This window comes from Myzus persicae, unplaced genomic scaffold (assembly GCF_001856785.1).
Source record: "Myzus persicae strain clone G006 unplaced genomic scaffold, MPER_G0061.0, whole genome shotgun sequence".
Lineage (NCBI taxonomy): Eukaryota > Metazoa > Arthropoda > Insecta > Hemiptera > Aphididae > Myzus > Myzus persicae.
Window position 1 is genome coordinate 594,739 of NW_019104033.1, and position 22,434 is coordinate 617,172.

The window sequence follows — 22,434 nt, forward strand, 5'->3', positions numbered from 1 at the left end:
TAATCCAACCAATACCATTTTATTGACATTTATAAAAAAAAAAAAATTTTAAAAATTAAAATTGAAAATTCCCTTCGACAGCTTACGAGTCAAAATGTTTTGAAAATTGTATTAAGTATATGAACTGATGAAATAAACATTAGGTGCAAATTTCAAGTGTTTACAGTAATTCGTTTTTGAATTAAAACAAAATAAAAAAAATTGCTACAAGAGAAATCGAGTGAATATTCAATGCTGTAAAAACTTCGACTTCAAACGCTCATATTTAATTTGACTCTCCGGTAGAAATTTTTTTTTTTAATAAAGGTAGACAGACTTGCAATTAATCTTGTAATACATTTTTAAATCTTAGGTATAAAAAGAAATTTTTTTGTGAATCTCTAACTAAATATAATTTCCTGGTTTTGGTGATTTTTACGAATTTTTGTCTACATTTTAAATTTAAACGATTACAAAAAATTATCATGGATTTACGTGCAACATTTTTTTAATTTCCATTAACAACAACTTACAAGGAATCTTGATTTCATTTACAAGTTGTTTGAACGAGAGAAAATTGTTTTATCGACTTTATGCTAACTGAAATATTCATTGAACATTTCATGTATTTACGGTCATTTTTGTTTGAGTTACACTAAAAACCAAAATCGATTTTTTCAAAAACTTGTTTTGAATAAAAATTCCAGTTTTTCCTTAATTTTTTCTTTGTTTCTTTTGAAAACTATTTTGAACATTAAATGTTGAACTCCCGAATGCACCAATTAGATTCATTTTCCAACCAGAAAAGTTGCTGTTGAGGAATATCGAAGGACTTTTACTGCTCGAGATCATAATGACAGTCACAAAAAAAAAATTCATTAATTAATAAATGTATAATGCACATCATTGTAAAATCAAAATCTGAAAATGTTTATAAGGTACTTTCAATTTTTTTCATTGATTATACTATTTTAAAAATATTTTATTCTGATAATTGAATACATTATAATATTATATTATAGTTTATATAATACACTGAATATTATAGGAAGTAAAACAGAAATAGCAGAAAATACCAGAAAAATTAGTATCAGTCAAAGTCAAACCTAATTTTATAAAAACCTAATCTAACCAAACCGAACTCGAACAAAAATTTGAAATACTATAAAAAATCCGAATTACAAATAACTGAATGAACACAAGAAAATATTTTTGCTAAAAATGTTTCTGGTGTTTATTTTGTCTATCATATCATCTATTTGTTCGATTAAAAGTCTAAAAATACACATAAATTTTACACTTATTTATTATTTTTAATAAACCGACGAGTAATAACCATCTTTAGGTTAGAATCTATGAAACTTTTAAAATGTATTTAATTAATTTAAAACTTGAATAATGTGCTATCCATAAATTAAATTGGTTATTTCGGTTTGACCTAAATATAAAAAGTTTGATTTGACATTTAAATCAACACTCAGCTAGAGTTCAGTTCTGAATTAAACGAAATGTTTGGTCCAAATAGGGTTTGGTGTTGAACGAATCAATGAAATTGTTGCCATATTTTTGAGTTCGGCTACCTCTAAAAAATATTATTATTATTAATATGCCTATATTATATACGATATACATATCTAAATAATAACATAATGTATTGAAGTGTCATACACATATTATTTTAATGTACTTTGTAGCCAAATGTATGGTGTGCTTTTATATTTTGTACCTCCCTAATACTATATTATTTTCATAAGAATATACGAATTGATTTGCTAATAACTGCTTACAGTTGCGACCGCCTTTTAAATTATCTAAAATGTATAGTGTTGTTAAATTAACTTGATAATGAATCACCTATCAAGATAAAATTACTTATTCTTTTATATATATTTTTTTACCAACATAAATTATTTTCACATTTTTTTGTTTAATTAACACATTAATGAACGAGCCATGACCTACATACCAATATAAAAGATGCCGACGAAACACCTTAGTTGTTGTGATAGCTCCCATGGTGCTGCATATAGGTAGGTAGGTAATTTATAACTGAAACAATTTTTTATCTTTGGTACCTACACGATTTCTCAATAACCAATAATACTGCGACCAGGGTTGAAGTAACGTAAGGGACCACAAGACCACAAACCAATTTAAAGAAACATACTTCAATTTAATTTTAAAACATATTTAATTCGTCTCGATAAAAATATAACAATTGTATTCAATATATTTGCAATTATTTATGTTTTTTATCTTAGCTATTAGTCACGAAGCATCACATATATATTCAAAAATATTACTCAAAGCATATAAGCCTCGTCAGTGGCAGTTTTTTCTTCAAATAAGAACGGTAGCGGTCCTGTGCTGTGGTAGAATTTATGAATGCACCTGTAGGTTTTGATGACTTTTCGGGGTGGGACATATCTAATTATATCATAAACTATAAACCTATGCCCTATCAGTTTCAATCGTCCACTGATATTATACATTTTTAGTTTTGACATTTAAACATTTTTTTCAAGGTGACTACACGGGGATGAATATTTTGTGGGAGGTACACGTCGGCGATCAGAAACTCTGTGATTTTTGTTGAATATAACATGGTAAATATTGATTTTTCTAAAGGATTAGTATTTTTAAATTAATGTGATAAGTGGTTACCGTGGAAGAAAATGTTAAAAGAGTCAGAAGCAACAAATGCGAATCTGTATTACAGCAGAGGTTCCCAAACTTTTTTTTTGTCCTGTTTTAGACTGAATTAAGCCACTATGCCCTATAGTAAATATCTTGGAAAATATACATAAAAAACACTTGTCCTCATTGATTATCAGTTTCGATTCGATCAGTCCGAATCAGAATTCAGAATACACGAAATCAATTTTTTTTTACAAAATTCAATTTAAAATTAACAAAAAATACAATGAATCATAAATAAAATACTAATTTTAAAGTGTAGGTATCTACTGTTACACATTACCAATGCCCTTAATAAAATATGAAATTTTGGAATTTTAGTGAGATAGTACTATAAAACAACGGTTAAAATGTCTATAATGATCATATTATTTTCGAAAGTGTCCTGACTGACTGCTAATCGACGATATATTAACCTAACCTAAACTATGATAGCTAGAGACTTGACATTTTTTGTATATCAAAACGATAGGCAGATAGATTCCTTTTAATCCTGATACGATTTTAAGATGAACAATAATAGTAACTCATAATAATTAACAGTGAAGATTTATTTTGGTAAATTTGGTATCAGGGTGATTTACAATTTTGACATTACTCGATCATTTCGGGAATACTCTTAAAGGTCGGTTGAGGTGTATTAACTTCATTGGATCCTTAAAACCTACACGTAATGATTATGTAAGTAATGTAAATGTTTTGTCATATTGATCAGGAAGTAGAGGAACAAAAAAAAACCCCCCGGTAGTGAATTTCCCTCACGGTTACTGTACAATTAGACGGGGTTGCTTGAAATGAAAATAAAAAATAAAAAATGTTTTTGCATCCGATCAAGTTTCCATGTTTATAAACACGTACCGGTAATAAAGAATACTGACAAACAAGGAAAATAATATCACAATAATATGTATATAAGAAAAAAATCCCGAGGCATTTTTTCTTTGCTCAATGTGTATACATACATACATACATACATGCGTCTATTTTTTGTTCTTAAGACCGCTGATTGTTTATTTGCGGGATGTACGGTTTTTTTTTCACAGTTCGCTAAGCTTCTTTCACTGTTCCCAACAATCCTTTCTATGCTGCTGTCACGGTATCCTAAGTACAATATCTCACAACACCTCTCGCAGCATCGCCCCCGACCGACCACAGTGTGTATATATATATATATATATATATATATATATGAGTAAATAATTATAACAATACACTAGGATATAAAAATTATGAAAAGAAAAAGGCCATTGTGTTGTTGTATATATGTGACTTTTGTTGTGTGTGCACGACAAGGGCTAAACAAAACTCCACAAATCGAGATGGGTTTCCGGGACAATGAGTTGTACGGTCTGATAAGCCTTTACTCTGCTTTCCACGTATATAAGTTGGATATTGTTCTTCAAATAATGATATCGTATACCTACCTATATAACTAACGTCTTGCACGGGGGGCCGCTTCGACTCAATACAATAATTAAACGATGAAATTTTACACGTACGATATTTTACACACAAGTAATCAGCTAAAATAAATACATATAGTAATTGAAAAAAATCTACACATTTGATTTTTAAATGTTTGTTTATACATTGATTTTAATTTGTCATAGTTAATTATGATGTTGGAGTAATAAATAATACATATTTGTGTTGAAAACATAGGGGTCAATTAAATTACGTACATTTGTCACGAAAATCAGTTTACGTCATTTATTAAAAATTTCGGATAAAGAACTAAAATAAAATATATGTTTATTATTTCGGTATATTAGTCGAACATTCTCATATAGAAAAAAAACAATATATAAAGGTGGTTTAATATAAATAATCTATGTAGTCAGTCTATTATAGCATTTATAGGTAGGTATTATAATTGTACTATATAATATTTAGGCCAGATCACCTTCAGACCTTCGGCGTGTTCAATCAATACAAATATAAAAATTGATATTTACCAATTTTTATATTTTATGGTTACTTTTTTCCATTTACTAAATAAATAGTGAATCATCAAAACGTCCATTGCCTTTTTGTTCATTTTTTATATGTACTTTTATAAAAATCATCTTATTGAGCAATCAAAAAGTATATTGTAAAATGGCAAAAAGGGGACACAAGCAATGTCATTGGGAGTTGACATTTGAAAAGGTGAAGAATAAAGTTAAACGAAGTATGAAAGCAAATTTGTTATGAATAACGTTCATTTAAATTTTTTTTCATTTTTATCCGACTTCAAAATTGTGCTATAAAAAAAAAGAAAAAAGAAACAGACGCTTTACCGAAAGAGTTTGTTGGCTTAAATATTTATAAACGATTTTTAAGATTAAAACATTTCAAACATAAATTAATTGCCTTATTAGTTTGTTCCTTATTTTTCATATTTAAAATGAATATAAATTTAAACATGCGTAAAAATGTAAAACACTTTAATGTTTTCTGTTGTATATTATAAAAACAAATTATTGTGATTACATTCACATTCAGTTGAGCTCGATTGACACATATGTTATATTAAATATGTTATTATAAAATAATTTAGACTTACGATTTTATAAAAAAATATTTGTTTTATTTATTTATTTCATTCAATGTGTGATTTAATATAAGTACATAATGTAGTATTATTTTACTATATAAATGTGTTTTTCGTTTTTTATTTGATATTTTACAACCAATGTTCACAAAAATAATAAATAATTACCTAGAGAGGTATAAAATGTCGTATACCTAATATTGCAAGCAGTTAATAATATCACAAATCAATATAGTTATAAATATCGGTTGGAAAGTGTAAATAATTCTATTTGATATCAACTACAGAATGAAAATAACGTCAAATAAAAAAGGCAAAGAAAAAGCTAAAAAAATATAATAATTCTCAAAAACATCTCAAATGCGTCCTTAACTTAAAATTACATAATGTTGGTGGCAGATGATGTCTGAATGGTTTTATTCAATTGTAGGAATATCACACTAATGGCACTCCGATTGTGATGAAGGGTTTGAATTTGTTCATCTTTTATTCCCCTTTTTTTTATACACATTTTTCTTTCTTACTTCACGTTTTCAGAGGAGTATTGAAAGACCATTGGAATAATTCGTAAAAGCTTTTTGGTCACAGTCCAGTGTTGCGTTTTCACCAAAATAAATCCCATCTATTATATTACACATCGGAGACAGCACTTAAACCTATTACCTAAGCTTTTAAATACAATTGGTACCAACCACTTTTTGATTAAATAATAAAATATATTAATGGTATATATTACGAATTACGTTTTAAATTGTATCTCATAGTAGATTTGTTTAAATGCATTAAATAAATATTGAACTAAGCATAAGCTAATATGCACATGAACTAAGCATATTATTAATTATTATTCATAAAGAAAACTAATATATTTTTGAGTCTCTTAATTAAGATGAATTAAAATTTAAAATTGAAGTACCTATGTAATACTTTAATGAACCTTATACGTCAGAACTTAAAAGTAAACGTTTATAGCAATATCAAACAATATACCTAACCTAACTCATAGACCTTAGTAATATTGGTCAGTCCGCCTCCACTTAGAAATCAGAATAGTTTTTCGTTTGTAATGATTTATCATTGTACTCTATTTTAGTACATATAGTAAGATGTAAATACTCAATAACGAGGTCAATCGACACCTATACAACTGCACGGGAAAGCGATAAGTTCCTCTATTTTTACTACACAATGTCGTAATTTATATAAAATCAAACCACCAATTCGAGTGTATATTAAATAGCTTTAAATTAAAATTAAAAAACAGTTTTATACAGTCATTTATTGAAGTCAACATCAAAGTGTTTGGTGTTTATCATGAATCATGATTATAGTATAAAAAAATATATAAAGTAAATGTTAAAAGTAAAATTTTGACGGTGTACTGGTTGGGTCCTCCCCAAAGATATAACTACGAGAAAAACGTAAAACGAATTACGGCACGTATTTTTATACGTACGTATTATATCCGAGTTGTGACACGAGTATATTTAATAATTATTATTCCTATGCTGAAAAAAGGGCACTGTTCGTTGTGTAACTGGAGAACTGTACTCCTAAATACCCCACTGCGGATTTATTATATAAAAATATCAGTTATTTAACATACTATCGAAGATAATTAATTTAATCAAGACCGTATTTAAAGTAGAGATGGTGATGCAGTCAGTCGCCACCTTTGATACAAATTAGATTAAGTAAGCAATGTTATGAGTTATAAGTGCATATAAATATTATAATCTACGATAGTTATTATTATTCAAGTATAATAACATCGAAACTATACTACGTCGTATTTAAATATTTTGAAAGAAAATATATTTTTTTTTTTTACATTTTAACCAAATCTTTAACGTTTGCTAATCTAAAGAAAAAAGCATGCTGAAAAAATCTCAAATTATGTTAAACTTAATTATATATTCTTTTTTTTTTTTTTATTTAAACTTTGTTAATACAATTAGTTTCAACAATTACAATTAAAATACAATTACGAGTTATAAAATACAATTATTGTTACAAAAACATTAGAACAGTACAATATGAACTTAGATTAAAAAGCCTGAGTGGTTAAAGAAAGATAATATATTAATTAGTATGATGTTTTTTTGTTTATTAGAAAATAAATTTATAGTATCGAAAGGGATGTTGGAGGTGTTCAAGATAGATAATTATATATTCTTATGATGAATATGAAACAAATTCTAATTAAATGATAATTCATTAATTTGTATTTTTTTTATTTGTGTAAACTATAATTTTGAATTTGTATTTAAAAAATATTCAATCTTTACCTCGAAGCACAGTAAGCATAATTTAATATGATAAAATAGAAAACTGAAATATAATCATGAACAGTTTTGAAATATAAGCCGACCTATATGGTTACTGAATTATTTAATTTAAATGTTTATTACATTTATATATTTTGTTTTAATTTTTTAATTGTTATATGCTTTGTTAGTTTAATACTTGAATATACATCACTAGGTACACCAGTTTTGCTGAAGTCGTCTTGAAATTTTTAGGGTATAGTGATATTGACTAAGAGGATTAGAGTGAAAGACTAGCCTGTTATGAAATTTTTTATAAAATGTTTTTAATCATTAATGCACACATATAAGGTAGGTACCGCGTTATTTACGAGTAAATTAAACAAACAATTATTCCCTTTTATATCCCAAAGCTGAATAAGATTAAAATATATTATATTTTTTTTAATATCAAGTGATTTAAATTTTGAAAATTAAAAATGACAATAGTTTGAACAAAATAAAATTTAAAAAAATATAATTACAATCTACTTATCTATTAATTTATTTTATTTTTTTATAGACAAAATGTACAATTTTGAATTTCAATAAAATGTTATCATACCAATACCTATATGCTATGTTTCACTGATTTTGAAAGTGTAATATAATAGGTATCTTGAACAACAATGGTATTTAGTAACGTTTAAAATTTGAATGCTATTACAATTAATTTTTAGATTCATATATATTATATAGTGCTTGTAGTTTTGATTGTTGGACTTGAAATGTTGACACTAAGTAACTCTCTATATATTAGGCACCTACTATTGCGGAAATCTGATAAGTGTCGAAAGTGTTAAGCTACATAATTGAGTATATATATTTTTAATGACATTTTGAGATCGTTATATTACTATAGCTATATAACAATATTATAATGGTCAACTTGAAATCGTTTCGCAGATGTGATTATTATAATTATTTTTTTTTTATTTGGTCTGTATTGTTTTTTATACGGTAGAAGTATAAAATAAATAATAATAGCAATAGGAATACCTAATGCATAGGCTAGTGTTGCCGGATAAACTATATAAATGCATCCATTACCTTAAGTGTTTTGACGATTTATATATAAGACAGCTTTTTTCAATATGTGTTGTACGTGTATATTATACTATATTGTAATGCACCTTTTATCGACATTTGATATTTTGAACATAATTTGGACATTAAAATAACATTGCCATAATACAATATTATAATAATGATATAATATGCATAATATACCAACGCACAGTTATAGATAGCAGCATATATATAATATAGATACTACTTTAAAATATAATGTTCATTCCTTGTGGGCTGCTGCCAGTGATTGCACTGCGGAAAATTACGAAGTGTTGACGTGGGTAGGTACCTATATAGGCTATATATAGGTGGGTACTGCTGCACTTCCTCTCGATCTCATTAGTGGCATTATTAATGCGGATAATTATTCTGGGCACATAAAATAGGAGAAAAAAAAGTCGTTACTCGGTACTGACATGGGCGGGGCGTCAAACCTAGGGGCGAATTGAAGAAATATTTTAATGGAGGGTTAGCACTTATTACGCGAACGGGCAATGCATTCGTTTGTTGGCACTTGCGTGGTATTTTTATTCACTATATGACGTTTGTAGCTGGTAAAATTTCAAAAGGAAATTTCGAGTGGTGTCTGGGGACCGGGAATTTTTTATGGGCACCACTCAAATATACATATATTTTTATACTTTTTCATTTATAAAATTCAAATAATTATTAAAAAAAAAAAATTATATGAACATGTTAAATAATAAGAGTGCATATTTTTTTTGTACGACAAATAAACTTAGTAGGTATAAAACACGTTTTTTATTTATAAAACTATATTTACAATAATATAATAAATAGTACAACTATACAACATATTTAGTGAGCGGCGTCTTGAAAAGTGCCAACATATTATAATATAATGTTATTATTTAGATTAATAATTTAATAATGTCTAAAACTGATTACGGTACGTTGACCTTGATAAAATGATTTGGGTTCCCAGCTTTCGGTGCAAACCTCAAGTTGACTTGATTTTTTTGGCCCCCGTTAACCGTCAGAAACGAGTTCCAGTCCACGTAAAAGTACAGCCCGTTCTTAGGTCGTTCAGGTCCAGGTGTAATTATTTCATCGATTACTGGTGGACTGCTGGCGGTCTCGCCTCCACCAAATGATTCTGCCAATTGAGATAGACTTGGGTTAGGATCAGCTGTCGTAGAAGAATCTCTTGCTGCGCTATCGCCAGATGTTACTTCTATGGACGTTGCTTCCGAAGACGAATCAGTGGATACCGATGTGACCACTGCTTCGGAGGACGTAGCCACGGCTAAGGATTCTTCGGTGGAAGTTGTGATATTAGCCACAGCCTCTTCGCTAACTGGCTCTTGACGTTTCACTTCGTTTTTGTTCTTTTCCAACAACATTTGAAGTTCATCAGTGGACAAAGGATCAGGCGGGTTTGGTGCTTTACTCAAAGGTTGAGTCTCTGAAACGGTAGGTGACTCTGGCAGATCCGAATCGACTTCTTTAGAGTTGTCATCGAAGAACACTTCGTATCCGTTAAATTCCTTATTATTGCTATTATCAGAAGGCTGATCAATAGCAGCTATGGCCGCCGTTATGTTTTCTAATTTCTTTTGGATGGCTTCCTGTGACAACGAAATAGTATTGTTGTCGTCGGTCAACAGTCGTATATTTTCCACTATCTTCGCTATCCTGTTTACATCTACAGTTTTGACGTTGGATTCGGACGGGTTGAACACATGGTCCCCCCGGTCTGATGCTTTTTCGAGAAGTGGTTGAAACTGTGATATATTTACTCCACTGTTGCCGGTTTCATTCAGAACCGATTTCAAAAGTTTTTCATCCACTGTTTCAGTAGCAGCAACGTCGTCGTTTCGCCTTTGAGGCTCATTGGATCGCCTTTGAGGCTCGTTAGATCCCTTTTGCGTTTCTTTGGAATTTAAATCAATAGATTTACCTGACTTTGGAGTATCCAACAGTCCGAAATTATTCAGAAAATCTTTCATATCGTCGTCGATTTTCAAATTTCTGGCTTCGGGGATTTTCTTGAACTTTGCATACGCATTCAAATCGACAGAAGGTCCGACACTTTTTTTCTGACCATTTTTCGCGTCCATTGTTTGCAACATGATTTCAGTTTTTTTGTCACTTGTTATATTTCTGCCTTGCACTGTCACAAATATAATTGGAGTGGTCGATGGCGTTGACTGTTCATTTTTTTTATTTAAGCTCATTGGATATCCATAGTTAAGTGGTGATTCGCCATTAGGGATTTTTGGTCGAGAAGTTAAACTTTTTGTCACATCATCGACCACGTGTGGCATTTGTGTTGTTGAGTACACAAAATCAGCGGATGGTGTGACGTACGTAATATCTTTCTTGACTTTTACTGCAGTATTATCTGAACGACTTACTCTAGAGTTCTTCGAGAAATCGTTCAAAAAATCCAAAACTTCACCACGGGTCATTTTTGGAAAACCAGATGATTCCAAATATTTCTGTACGCCTTCCACGGCAGAATCGAGTTGTTGTCCATCTAACGGGAAACCTTTCACTGTTGAAACAAGGACTAGCAACAGTGCAATAACCTAAAACAAAAAATAAAAATATTATTAGAGTTGCCAATAGATTAGTATTTAACATATGAATTGTAAAATAAATAAAAATGAAGGTCAACTGCTGGCGAAAGTAGCTTGTAAAATTGTAACATGAATAATTAAAATTAGCATAAATTGAAAGACCTTGAAGAATTTTTGATAAGTCTATATTTATTATTATATACAAGTAAGTACCTACTAATATTTTTTTATACTCTTATACTTTATTATATTCATAGTTTTTGTTGAATATACACTAAGCAATATTATAATAGTCCAGTCAATATCTATATTTCCGAAATCGTTAGTAAATTGTCATATTTTTAATATTTTAGAATTATACATTATAATTTTCTAGCTTGAAAAATGTTAAATGAAAAAAACATTCTCTGTCGAAGGTATTAGTTATTAGCATTTATATTAATCGAAATACGAATATGCATATACTTCGTACTAAATTTGGAGCAACGTTAATTTTAAATAATAACCTAGTTTAGTTATCACTTATAATTCAAATTAATAAAAAAAAAAATTAGAAAAGTTCGACTTTATATACATTTGGAGGACGCTACCTTTACATGTATTGTCTCTGTCTTACACATATACAATATACTACATCACAAATGTCCATTCACTAGTTTCAGTAGTGTATTGTTAGTTTTCATACTAAAGTGAATTTCCAACAGTCAAACTTTTAGGTAAGAATAACATCTGTGATTAACCTTTGGCATTTATTCGGTATTCTAATTTTCAAGCCAGATATTATGAGCGTGTTATTTCACATACCCATTTCTTGCTTGAATTTTCAAGTATGAAAAAAAATCGCCCATGTTTAAGCACATATGATGTTCTCAACTAAAAGTTTTATAAAATGTCAATTCGTCCTAATTTTAATCTTAACAGCACACTATTGAAACTAGTGGACGATAATTTGGTATGTCGTAGCCACTCGTAGGTTTGTTGGATGGAGACGACAAACGCATGGGTCCTCTTTACCAAATTATATTTTATTTGTTCTTGAATCTATATTTAACTACCAAATATGAAATTATTACCAATAGTTAAATAAAATACGGTTATAATTTTATATTCGATATTTTTTTCATTAATGTAGAAAATATTTATACAATTTAATCTAAAAAACGTTCCTATTTACGTAACTTCTTTAATATTCCTTAAACTATTAAAATGATTTGATCTCTTACTGTAACATTTTGTATTTTTAAAAACAAATAATGTGGCACCCTCTACATTTCAAAAAAATGTAGATAAGATAAAATAATAAAAACGATGTTATGGATATAGTAACGCCCTCTCGTGGTCAAATGGTTGATATGTTTGCTTGGGAAAGCTGTTGCTAGATGTCACATGATATTACAATATTTTAATAATCCAAATAACAATATTCTATTTGAACTGTACCAGGAATTATATGTTATGTGCATAACATAGAAAAATAGAATATCAGTTAACATAGTAAAATATAGAGAAGTATAGTAGTATAGTTAAATATTAGCGATGTAGTAATAGATAATAATGGATTAATAATGGATACTTATTACTTATACATATATTATTATTAAAAAAAACCTAATACTAGTAAGTTATTAGTTAAATATGATAACAATTTCGTATTATTTATGTAGGCACTTACAATAGGGATAAAAAATCCAATAGAAAGGAAATGAAAAAATTCCTTTGAGTATAATAATAGGCTCTGCTGAAGATCTTTGATGTACTATATATATCGAATGTACCTCATCAATAAGTTGGCCACTTTATTACTTATCCATTGCGGATTTTTTAAATTTGAATTTAGTAATAATGATAAATCATAGTTAAGATGATAAACAAAATTCTGAGTTGAGACGAATTAACTATTTGGTAACCATGGTTACCATACAATTATTTTTATAATTATTTTAAAATGTATTTTTATTTTTCTACTTTTATTTTAAAAAGTAGATATCTGTAAATTTTACCAAAGTACACAATTTACACAATACGCTAAAAACCCCCCTCGAAAGTGATGATCGGAGCTTATTTTACTAAAAATGTTTCTTCGGGCACAAAATTAAATTAAAATTAAGATAACACATAATTGTAAAATCAATATAATGTTCATTCCTCCACTCAGAATCTAAAACAGTTTTTTAATCCAAATAGTTTTATTAAATACTACTTTCACGATGTTATATATATGCTATGTCGTATATACCTCGCTGTAAATCTTTCTCGAAAAATGAAACACTAAAAGAGAAATTTTAGAATAACCTTCTAAGCAAACAAGTTAGTCGACGAAAGTCATTCCGAATAAGAACTGACATAAGAAAAAATAATATTTACATATTATTACGTATGATGCCGTTAAGAAATGTAGAAATTGGCTCTAAACTTTAAAAAAATAAATCCCTCTAGCCATATAAAATAAATTACTAAATAATAGTGTTTATCATAGTTTACATTAACTTTAATGTTATACGAGGTATTAGGTATATCATCAGTTTTTAGTTCATGACTAATAACAAAAGGGAAGGTAAAAGGTAAAATGTGATAACTGGTGATAGGGATCATATTTTAGACGAAATATCAAAATTTAATGATTTGAAAAAAAAATTATTTATATTTAAGAAATCAATTCATTCGTTGAACCAAAACAAAACAATTATTAATGCGGAATATAGTGCATGCTAAACAGTGTCCTGGGGTGTTAAGATTGAAAAAAATGGTTTGTAGGTACATTGAAATTCCATTATTTTTGTCACTTATTTTTTAGTACCACAGCACTGCAGAGTATACTATTTATATTGTATGTACTCCTATATAAATATAATATGTATATTTATAGCTTTCAAGAGTACCTATATTAGTTAATAATTGTATCGTCTTAATGCATCTATATAATAATTTTACTACACTATAAATGGAAACACAGCAATCTACAAGATAATATTATTATATGACTCGATTAATCCTGAATTAATCAAGGTTTGTTACTAGTTTTATCGTATATATTTTTTATTTTTCTTAAAATTCTAAACCACAGACCAGTACTTATTACAATTGTATAAGTAATTTTATTTCAATAAATATCTAAATTTCCAAATACCATAATTTTCAATTTGATATTGAAAAAGAATAAAATGTATTTAAAAATATTTAAACAAAATATAGCACATAATACATTTAAAATAACAAAAATTCTTTTTAATTATCAATAATTTTAAAATTTGTGATAGAAAATTCTATTATATATACATCACCTAGTACAAAAGGTGTATAGCAATATCTAATGAACAGTGTAAAGATAAAAAAAAATTGTTATTTAATTTAATTTAAAAAACAAGCATGTTGGCTGAGTGAAGGAACCGCTCGACGATGGTATTATTTTTCAATATAAAATCGGAAAAAACAATAATGAAAAAAAAATTTAGGAAACCAAAAAGTTTTTGGAAAAACAGTTTTCAACAAATTTAATTTAATTTTAGATTCTGAGTAGAACAGAGTGAGTAGTACAGAATGTATTGATTATAATTTATACTAAATTGTGTGTTTCAAACATTATTTGATTTTCAACTTTGGGTGGTAGTTTCTGGTAACAAATTGAACCAAATGAGTTCTTTATTAATTTTTTTTCTATAAAATATGTTTATAACAAAATTTTGCTTGAAAATAGCTTGAACATTTAATACAAAAATCCTCATTTGTAGATTGTTATCGTAGGAATTAAAAAAAATTAGCCTAACTAAAAGAATATTTTTATAAGATTCTGAATTTTAAATTAAAAGGGTAATATGGGTAATTTATAATGATTTACAAAAAAAAATATACACATTCAACCAAACCTTATAAATCCTAGTTATATTACTGAATTAAATTTACTTATTTTTTTAGTTTTTGTTGATAACCAATTTTTCCCTCGGACAAAATAATTGAATTTTTAAGCAAAATTCCTCAAAAGTAGTTTATTTTGAATACTCTTGATCTGGTTATTCATAAGCATTTAGAATTTTCTGGTTTTGTATTTGTTTTTTTCTATAAATGTTGCTCGGTTAAAAAGTTTGAAAATGTAACGCAAGATTAAATATTCAAGAATCAATATTATTCATAATTTTCACTTAAAGTGATTTAAAAATATTGAAAATATTAACGTATTCGAGTTGAATTTTTAAGGTATGTTTTTTTTACAAATCTAGTTATTTTGTGGTACAATTAAATATAAATTACCATTAAAAAAATATTATTTGTAAGAACTACGATGTAGCCTTCACATACACTGATTTATAATTGAATTACAATTTAACATGTCCATTTCAGTGAAATATATACCTCCCCTACGACAAGACTCTATGGCAAGAAACACTCAACTTCTACTATTATTTAACGTAGAAACTCTCCCGGTTTGGTTTGATTTATTTAATAAAATCGTTAATTGGTGCTCGCCGACCTTCTCTTAAAAATGTTTGATGTATATCATATTTTAATCCATAAATGTCCATCAATTTTGTCAATACTTTATATTAAAACGTTTGAAGATATGTCATAATAATTTTTTTTACCATTTTAAATACTTAACCGAATTTATAATTACCTACATACCGTAAAGAATGTGAATCTGTGTTTTATAACCAATTATATTACTAATTAGTGTATAAAGGTTAGTTATAAAACACAGATAGAAAAACAAATACAAAATATTTTATATTAAATAATTTAAATAATTGTGTGTATTGTTTAAAATAACAAGCATACTGTGATTCATACTAAATAATTAAGCAAGTATTCCAATTATTTCATTCTATAATCCAAATCTATATAAGAACTGTGTAGTCAATATTTATTTGAACAATGTATAAGGAAGTTATTTCGTTTAATAATTTAAAAAATTTCTGTAATTTCTCAATTTAAAAAAATTTCATTTACAACATTTTGGCTTGTACTTTCGAATCGTTCATAGGGTGGAATAATTAGGTATAAAAATAATTTAAAATTTTGAGACAAGATACTAGAAATGAAGAAATATTGTCGTTAAACAGTGAAGTATGAATGGTGATAGGTGTACAACACAAGACTTGGCCAATTTTCAATATGCAATAAATCCTCTGAAAACATCAGATTAAAAAAAAGGGCTATTATTGTCGGAGATAAAATAAGGCTAGACATGAGTTTCTTATAAAATACTATTGTAGAGGTAGGTATATTTTGCAAGATAGACAAAGGACGTTAAACTAAACATTATAAATGTAGGTAGCGTCAACGGGCAGCCAATATATAAGTAGCATAGGTACCTATCGAGCTATTATAGGTAATAGGCATACATAATTGGATGGATGTGTATAATAGTGCAGTATCATTGATGATAATAATAGTTTAGACATAGGTACACTGTACGCAGAGATATTAAACACACAACGATGGTCGTAATGTACACATAATAATGTATAATAGTATATTAGTATGGTGTTTGGGAAAAATATGATTTTTAACGGTTTCATCAATTGCAGTGCATGCGTTATTGTGGCCGATAGGTATCATGTGCGACAACGCAGATAATAGTATTTACTCGCGTTAGAAAGTGAAATGAGTGAAAGTGTTGTGTGTGGGTAATTTTCGTGTATTATTCAATTCCCAAGGATTATGTTATGCTACAGCCGACCGCCGTCCGCACCGTTATAAGACGCAGACCGACGATATTCGATGCACACATAACTCGTCTTTATACGAATCATCGAGTTCGTTATTAATTGCGATATCGGTTACACACACACACACACGCGCGCGCATGTACGTTAATCGTATTGCTGCTCTTGTCGCTACACAAAATAATACCATCGAGTGACCATATAATGCTAATTAGAATATTATACGTACATGTATATAGTAGATAAGTACGTAGTATTATAATAATTGCACGTGGAGATCGATGATGTATTAATCGAAATTATAACGCATGGGAAACGCGCGAAGTTCGATGCACTTGTGTACACGAGACTTAAGGTCACGTCTACGGTGAAAGTGTATAATATATTATGATGTCGATAATGAAAACATAGATTTAAAAAAGCGGTGATACTCGTTATGTGAAATGTTGTAGACGTATGTGTAGTGTTACGCACACAACCGCATTATATTAATATGATGCATAGGTATTATATTTATAATATGGTGTAGGTATCGTAAATGAATCACGATTAGAATTATTCGACGAACGCAACATTATGAGTGTTTCGAAAAACCGTAAGAAAATTAAAAACAAAAAAACAAAAATAATAAACCATCGTCGTCTTGCGCAATCGCACTTCACGCCGCTGTTGACCCGATGTCCTTGAAGACGCGATCGGACATTAAAATTAAAAAAAAATTTATCTGGGCAAACGCGAGGGGCCGGGGAACTGTCTTATGCGTTTCGTTATAAAATATTATGACTACGAGGCATAATTTAATAATTAATAAGAGAAAAATTAATTATGCCGGACTACAAAATTCCGGTACACAACAATAATAATAATAATAATAATAATAATAATAATAATATATTCTAATGGATTGCTATACGCTGTGCGAAAGGGATTCGTCGACTGCGATGATGATAACGACCGACACGACGACTTTTTACCCGACTTGAACGGAATACTAGGTATTGTGATGTTATGTAATAACAGCTGCAGTGATGACGATGATGATAGTATTGTAATAATCATAATAACCACACAAGGTACGATATGCGCGAAGGAACTCTCGGAGAAAGTAGTAAGTATCTATTGAGCAATGGTTATGAAGCGTAGGTACGTATTGTTTGTTCTATTATTACAAAGGTATCTATTATGAAAAAATAAAACATTGTGTTGTTTTAATTTTAATTGCGATAATTATATAGTAAAAATATTGTTAAAACTATTCAATAAAACAACAACTATATTAAAATATACATCTTTCACGAAGCACGCGATTAATGTACAAAAATCGAAACAATGCTACATTTGTATTTATGATGATATGAGATTTTTGGCAAAATCTTTCATAAGCATATATTTATTTGATAATATAAATAATTCCAATTTAATATTACAAACACTTCGAATAAAACGCACAAGTCTTGATCATCGATCTACCTGTTGGAGTTGGGGGGACTAAAATATAAAATCAAAAGTCCTATGCATACTATGTAGTGATAGTTTAGTATAACGTAGCCACGTTAGGTACGTTTTGTAATTTATCGATTTATATGCTGGATATGCTCATATCAAAAAAAAGTCATAGGAAATAATGAAGAATTATCAAACCTTTAATAAGATTTTTTGTGAAATCAAACTTTGTTTACGTTATAACGATTGTGTACAATAAAAAGTAAATTATTTCTAAATGATGAAGTCATACCATTAGGTAATAGCTTGTTTCGATGACGAATAAAGGCTAAAGTATACTCATAGTATTATTATTAAATTTCTATTTCAATACTACCATCATGTATTAATTCCGGGATTGATAAATTCAACAATATAAATATGTATTGACCTACACATTGTACCGCCACTCATAAATTAGACTGCAGTCTACAATACTCAGTATTAGTAAATAATTCTGCACTGAAGTAAACATTTCTTAAAACGTTTAACACGTTTTAAAATGTTTTTTTTATAAGTTTGTATAATATAATATGGCGTGTACAATTAATTATAGTAATAATGTTATATTGTGAAGTAAGTTAATGTTATCATTCATGTGTAAATTGAATTTGAAAAATGTTGAACCCAAGCATTTTCTTTTTTAAAAAAAACCTTTGAAGCCATGGATTTTAAGCGAGCATGGTTAAAAAAAACTCAAATTATAACTATTATTATCTCAAAAAATGTAATATAACATTAGACATTTTTGGTAAACGTTCTTATAGTATTTTATCAAACAATTTTATGGGCAATTTGTACATATTTTTAATATTGCCGTTTTTAGTAAAATATTACTATACATACTTCTGCAAAATAATTTATTCCCAAGACTGTCTAATTTAAATTATGACTACTACCTATTTCAAATCATGGCTTTTACTGTATTTATTAATGTCTTATATTAAAATGATGTTTTTTGCAAAATTTAACTTTTACCTATCAAATACAATCTTACATTCATCTTATACACCACAAAAACTCAGAGTTTAAATTATAAAAGTCAGTTGTCCAATTTCATAAATGCCATAGTGAAGTCCCCTATTTCGTGTCCCTTCCCTGGAAAAACATTTATCATCGTTTTTCCGTTTTTGAAATGACATTACAGAAAACGTTTATGATTTCGAAGGTCCTTGATTTATTTATTTTAAACATCATTAAATAACAATATATTTGTATACGATAGTAAGTTATTAATGTTAATAATTATTTATAATGTATTTATACTGCGATTTTAAATTTTCAGGTCAAGTATTCAAATAAAATTAGGTCTAGGTAAAGTCTATATGAATTGTATCTATGTATAAGATTTCATATAATATGAGTTTTTTTTAAACTAAAATCAAAATAATATTTTTTTTTAAGACTAAGTGTATACTATCAATTGTTTTATAATTTTTATAAATGTTTATTAATTTTAGACATAAGATCAATATTACAGCAGGTACCTAACATATCGATGTTAAAATAGTTAGGGAAACCGAAAAATAAATCATGTCAAGTGCACAAACTATAGTTATGAAATAAACATAATGTTATTATGAAGTATGATATTAGTAGAACATTTGTAGTAATATCTCAGAATACGTCATTAAGCCACAAATTTAATGAACTGCTCAATCAGATCATATAATATTATATTACTACTTTATTTATATATGTTAAAATAAAAAAATATATAATAATAGTACAGGAAACTCGTCATTTTTAGGTTTACAATATAAGAACTCATTCTCCTCGTTGTTACTACTTTAACAAAAATATAAAATTATTTTTAATTTGTAAAATATACAATAGACAAATATCCACTGCTAACATGTTACTACTTTTAAAAATTTCAGGGGGGGGGGTGATGAGTACGGCATTGAGTAATACGGTAAGTTTAATTAATTGTTGTCGAAAGTAGGTATATATAAACGTATGTCATGTATTATAGTTATTAACTTTCGGCTTTCCAGTCAATACCGACATACCATATAATGGTATAAATAAGTTCGTTGCATAAATAGGTATTAAGAATTGCATAAGATTAATATAAATATTTTGAAAATGTAATTGAGTATTAAATATTTTAAAATATAATAATACATGAAAATGTTTAAAATCACCACGAAAAATATTTTTAACTACAACAAAATAATTTAAATCGGTATTCTTCACTCAAGTATGTAATGGCATTCAAATTTCAACATCAAATGCCTAAAAAAAAATTGTTTATCTTCTAGATTATTTTGTTTTAAAATATGCTAGGTTAGGTACTATGAAGAACCTATAATGTTACATGTTCAACCTTATTAACTAAGCAAAAACATTATCGATAACAATTATAGAAAAAAAACTTCAAATCGCCAATTTAAAAAGGTTTACAACTAAAGAGTTGACATATTTTTAAAACTATACCATGTGAATGATAACATAACAATAAATTTATTGAACATTTTTAATTCATTTCGAATATTCGTTTTTGAATTACAATTGAATAAGAAAATCGATTTGTTTAAACTGTATATGTGCCGTTTTGTTAAGTTATATACAGGGAATTTTGATTTTACTCCCCCCTCCTCCTTCTAATTACCTATTAAAATTACTTTCTTACCAGTAAGGATACCGAAGTTGAAAGTCTAAGCAATTTTATAGCTCAAAAAGGTGATGATAGATACGAACAAATTTTAAATTAAAAAAAAAATGCACACATTGTAAGATCAATGCATTCAAAGCTTCTCTCAGAATCTAAAATAGACAAATACAGTCCTAGTCTATTCGTATTATAATATATTATCTATATATATTTTATATTAATATTAATTCAATAAATAATTTAAAACAATAAAATAACAATTTCAACCATATTTTAAAATAACAATTGTTTTTAAAAAAACTACCTACATAATTATTGACTAGTGGTGTGTAAAATATCTACATGTTTGAGTGTAAAACAAGAGTCAGCAGATATAATTATGTGTATCTACACGGTAAAAAAAAAATTAATAAGTAGGTTTTTTTTATTTTTGGAACCTAACCGAAGCCTATATTAAGCAAACAAATTGTATGTTCTTACCCCATTGAGCCTACAAATTTAATAATTAGTGAAAATTATCTTGTTAAAACATAAATACCATCCTCTAACTGGCTTAGTTTCTATTTTCTACACAACCTCGGGTCATCTCAGAAATCTCACTCTCGTAAAAACATGTCAAAGCCAAGACTGGACAAGAGTGAATAACACAGCGAAAGTGTGTAGCATACATTTTTATCATTGATAAAATTATAGACTTGTATTTTAGGTAATAATATTTTGCTCTAAGATAAAATTGAATTTAAAAAAAAAATAAACTTACCGTATTCAGTCTACGCGGTTGCAAAGACCTCGACGTCCTCGTAAGAGTCATTATAATATAGTCCAAAATCAAACGTAATAATGTGCACTCGTATCGAAATATAACAAAAAATGTATACCACTGCTGTGTTGCAAACCAGTTACTAATACCTAGGTGTTAATGACAACTCTAATGGTAATCGAACATCGGTTTTTTTTTTTTATCATTGGTTAGAGCACTCGCGACCGCAAGGTATCAGTCACTAAAACACGACTGGCCGGTTACAGTGTAAGACCTACGCATACTCAACAGTCCACCCAATCCATTTTAATACGTAATACCTACAACTCTATATAGTGTAATAATATTTTATGCTGTGAGTTATCCCACTTCTGCACGCAGTTGTATATTATTACCACTACCATTCCGACTCTCACCAAGTTACGTAGAAGACAAACAGTCTCATCTCATTGACTTGAATTTAAAAACATTTTAACCGAATTTCAGCCTATATTTGTTTGCCCCTGATGCAAGTCTATAGCATTTACTTCTACTTCTACAAGAAGACATATTGCCTATGTAATTTTGTTTTAGTTGACATGTTTTTTGGTTACCTATATTGCTTGTTTAAAATTATTATCTCTCCGCTATTGAATGTCTGAATATGAATTATTCGACATTCAGCAACCCTTTTCATTATTTTATTTAAATATCCATTAGAATGATTTCAAAGTATTCAGCAAAATCCAAAATTCTAGTATCTAAATGAAAAAAAAAAACACAGTAGATTTATAAACTCCATTAGAA

The 22,434-nt window shown here is 28.0% G+C and overlaps 1 protein-coding gene across 1 annotated transcript; it reads right to left on the minus strand.

The window, feature by feature from the left end:
• Positions 1–9,325: 9,325 nt before the first annotated feature.
• LOC111037834 lies at positions 9,326–21,925 on the minus strand. Its single transcript, XM_022320621.1, has 2 exons — positions 21,649–21,925; positions 9,326–11,138 (listed from the first exon to the last, which is right to left on the minus strand). Exons 1-2 carry the CDS (start codon positions 21,697–21,699, stop codon positions 9,492–9,494), a joined length of 1,698 nt encoding a protein of 565 aa, XP_022176313.1. The 5' UTR covers positions 21,700–21,925; the 3' UTR covers positions 9,326–9,491.
• Between the last annotated feature and the right edge of the window lie 509 nt (positions 21,926–22,434).

Coding starts and splice junctions, on each gene's coding strand:
- LOC111037834 (XM_022320621.1), bottom strand. CDS start 21,699: ATGACTCTTACGAGGACGTCGAGGTCTTTGCAACCGCGTAGACTGAAT. Junction 11,139..21,648: donor AACCGCGTAGACTGAATACG/GTAAGTTTATTT, acceptor TTTTTGTTTTAG/GTTATTGCACTGTTGCTAGT.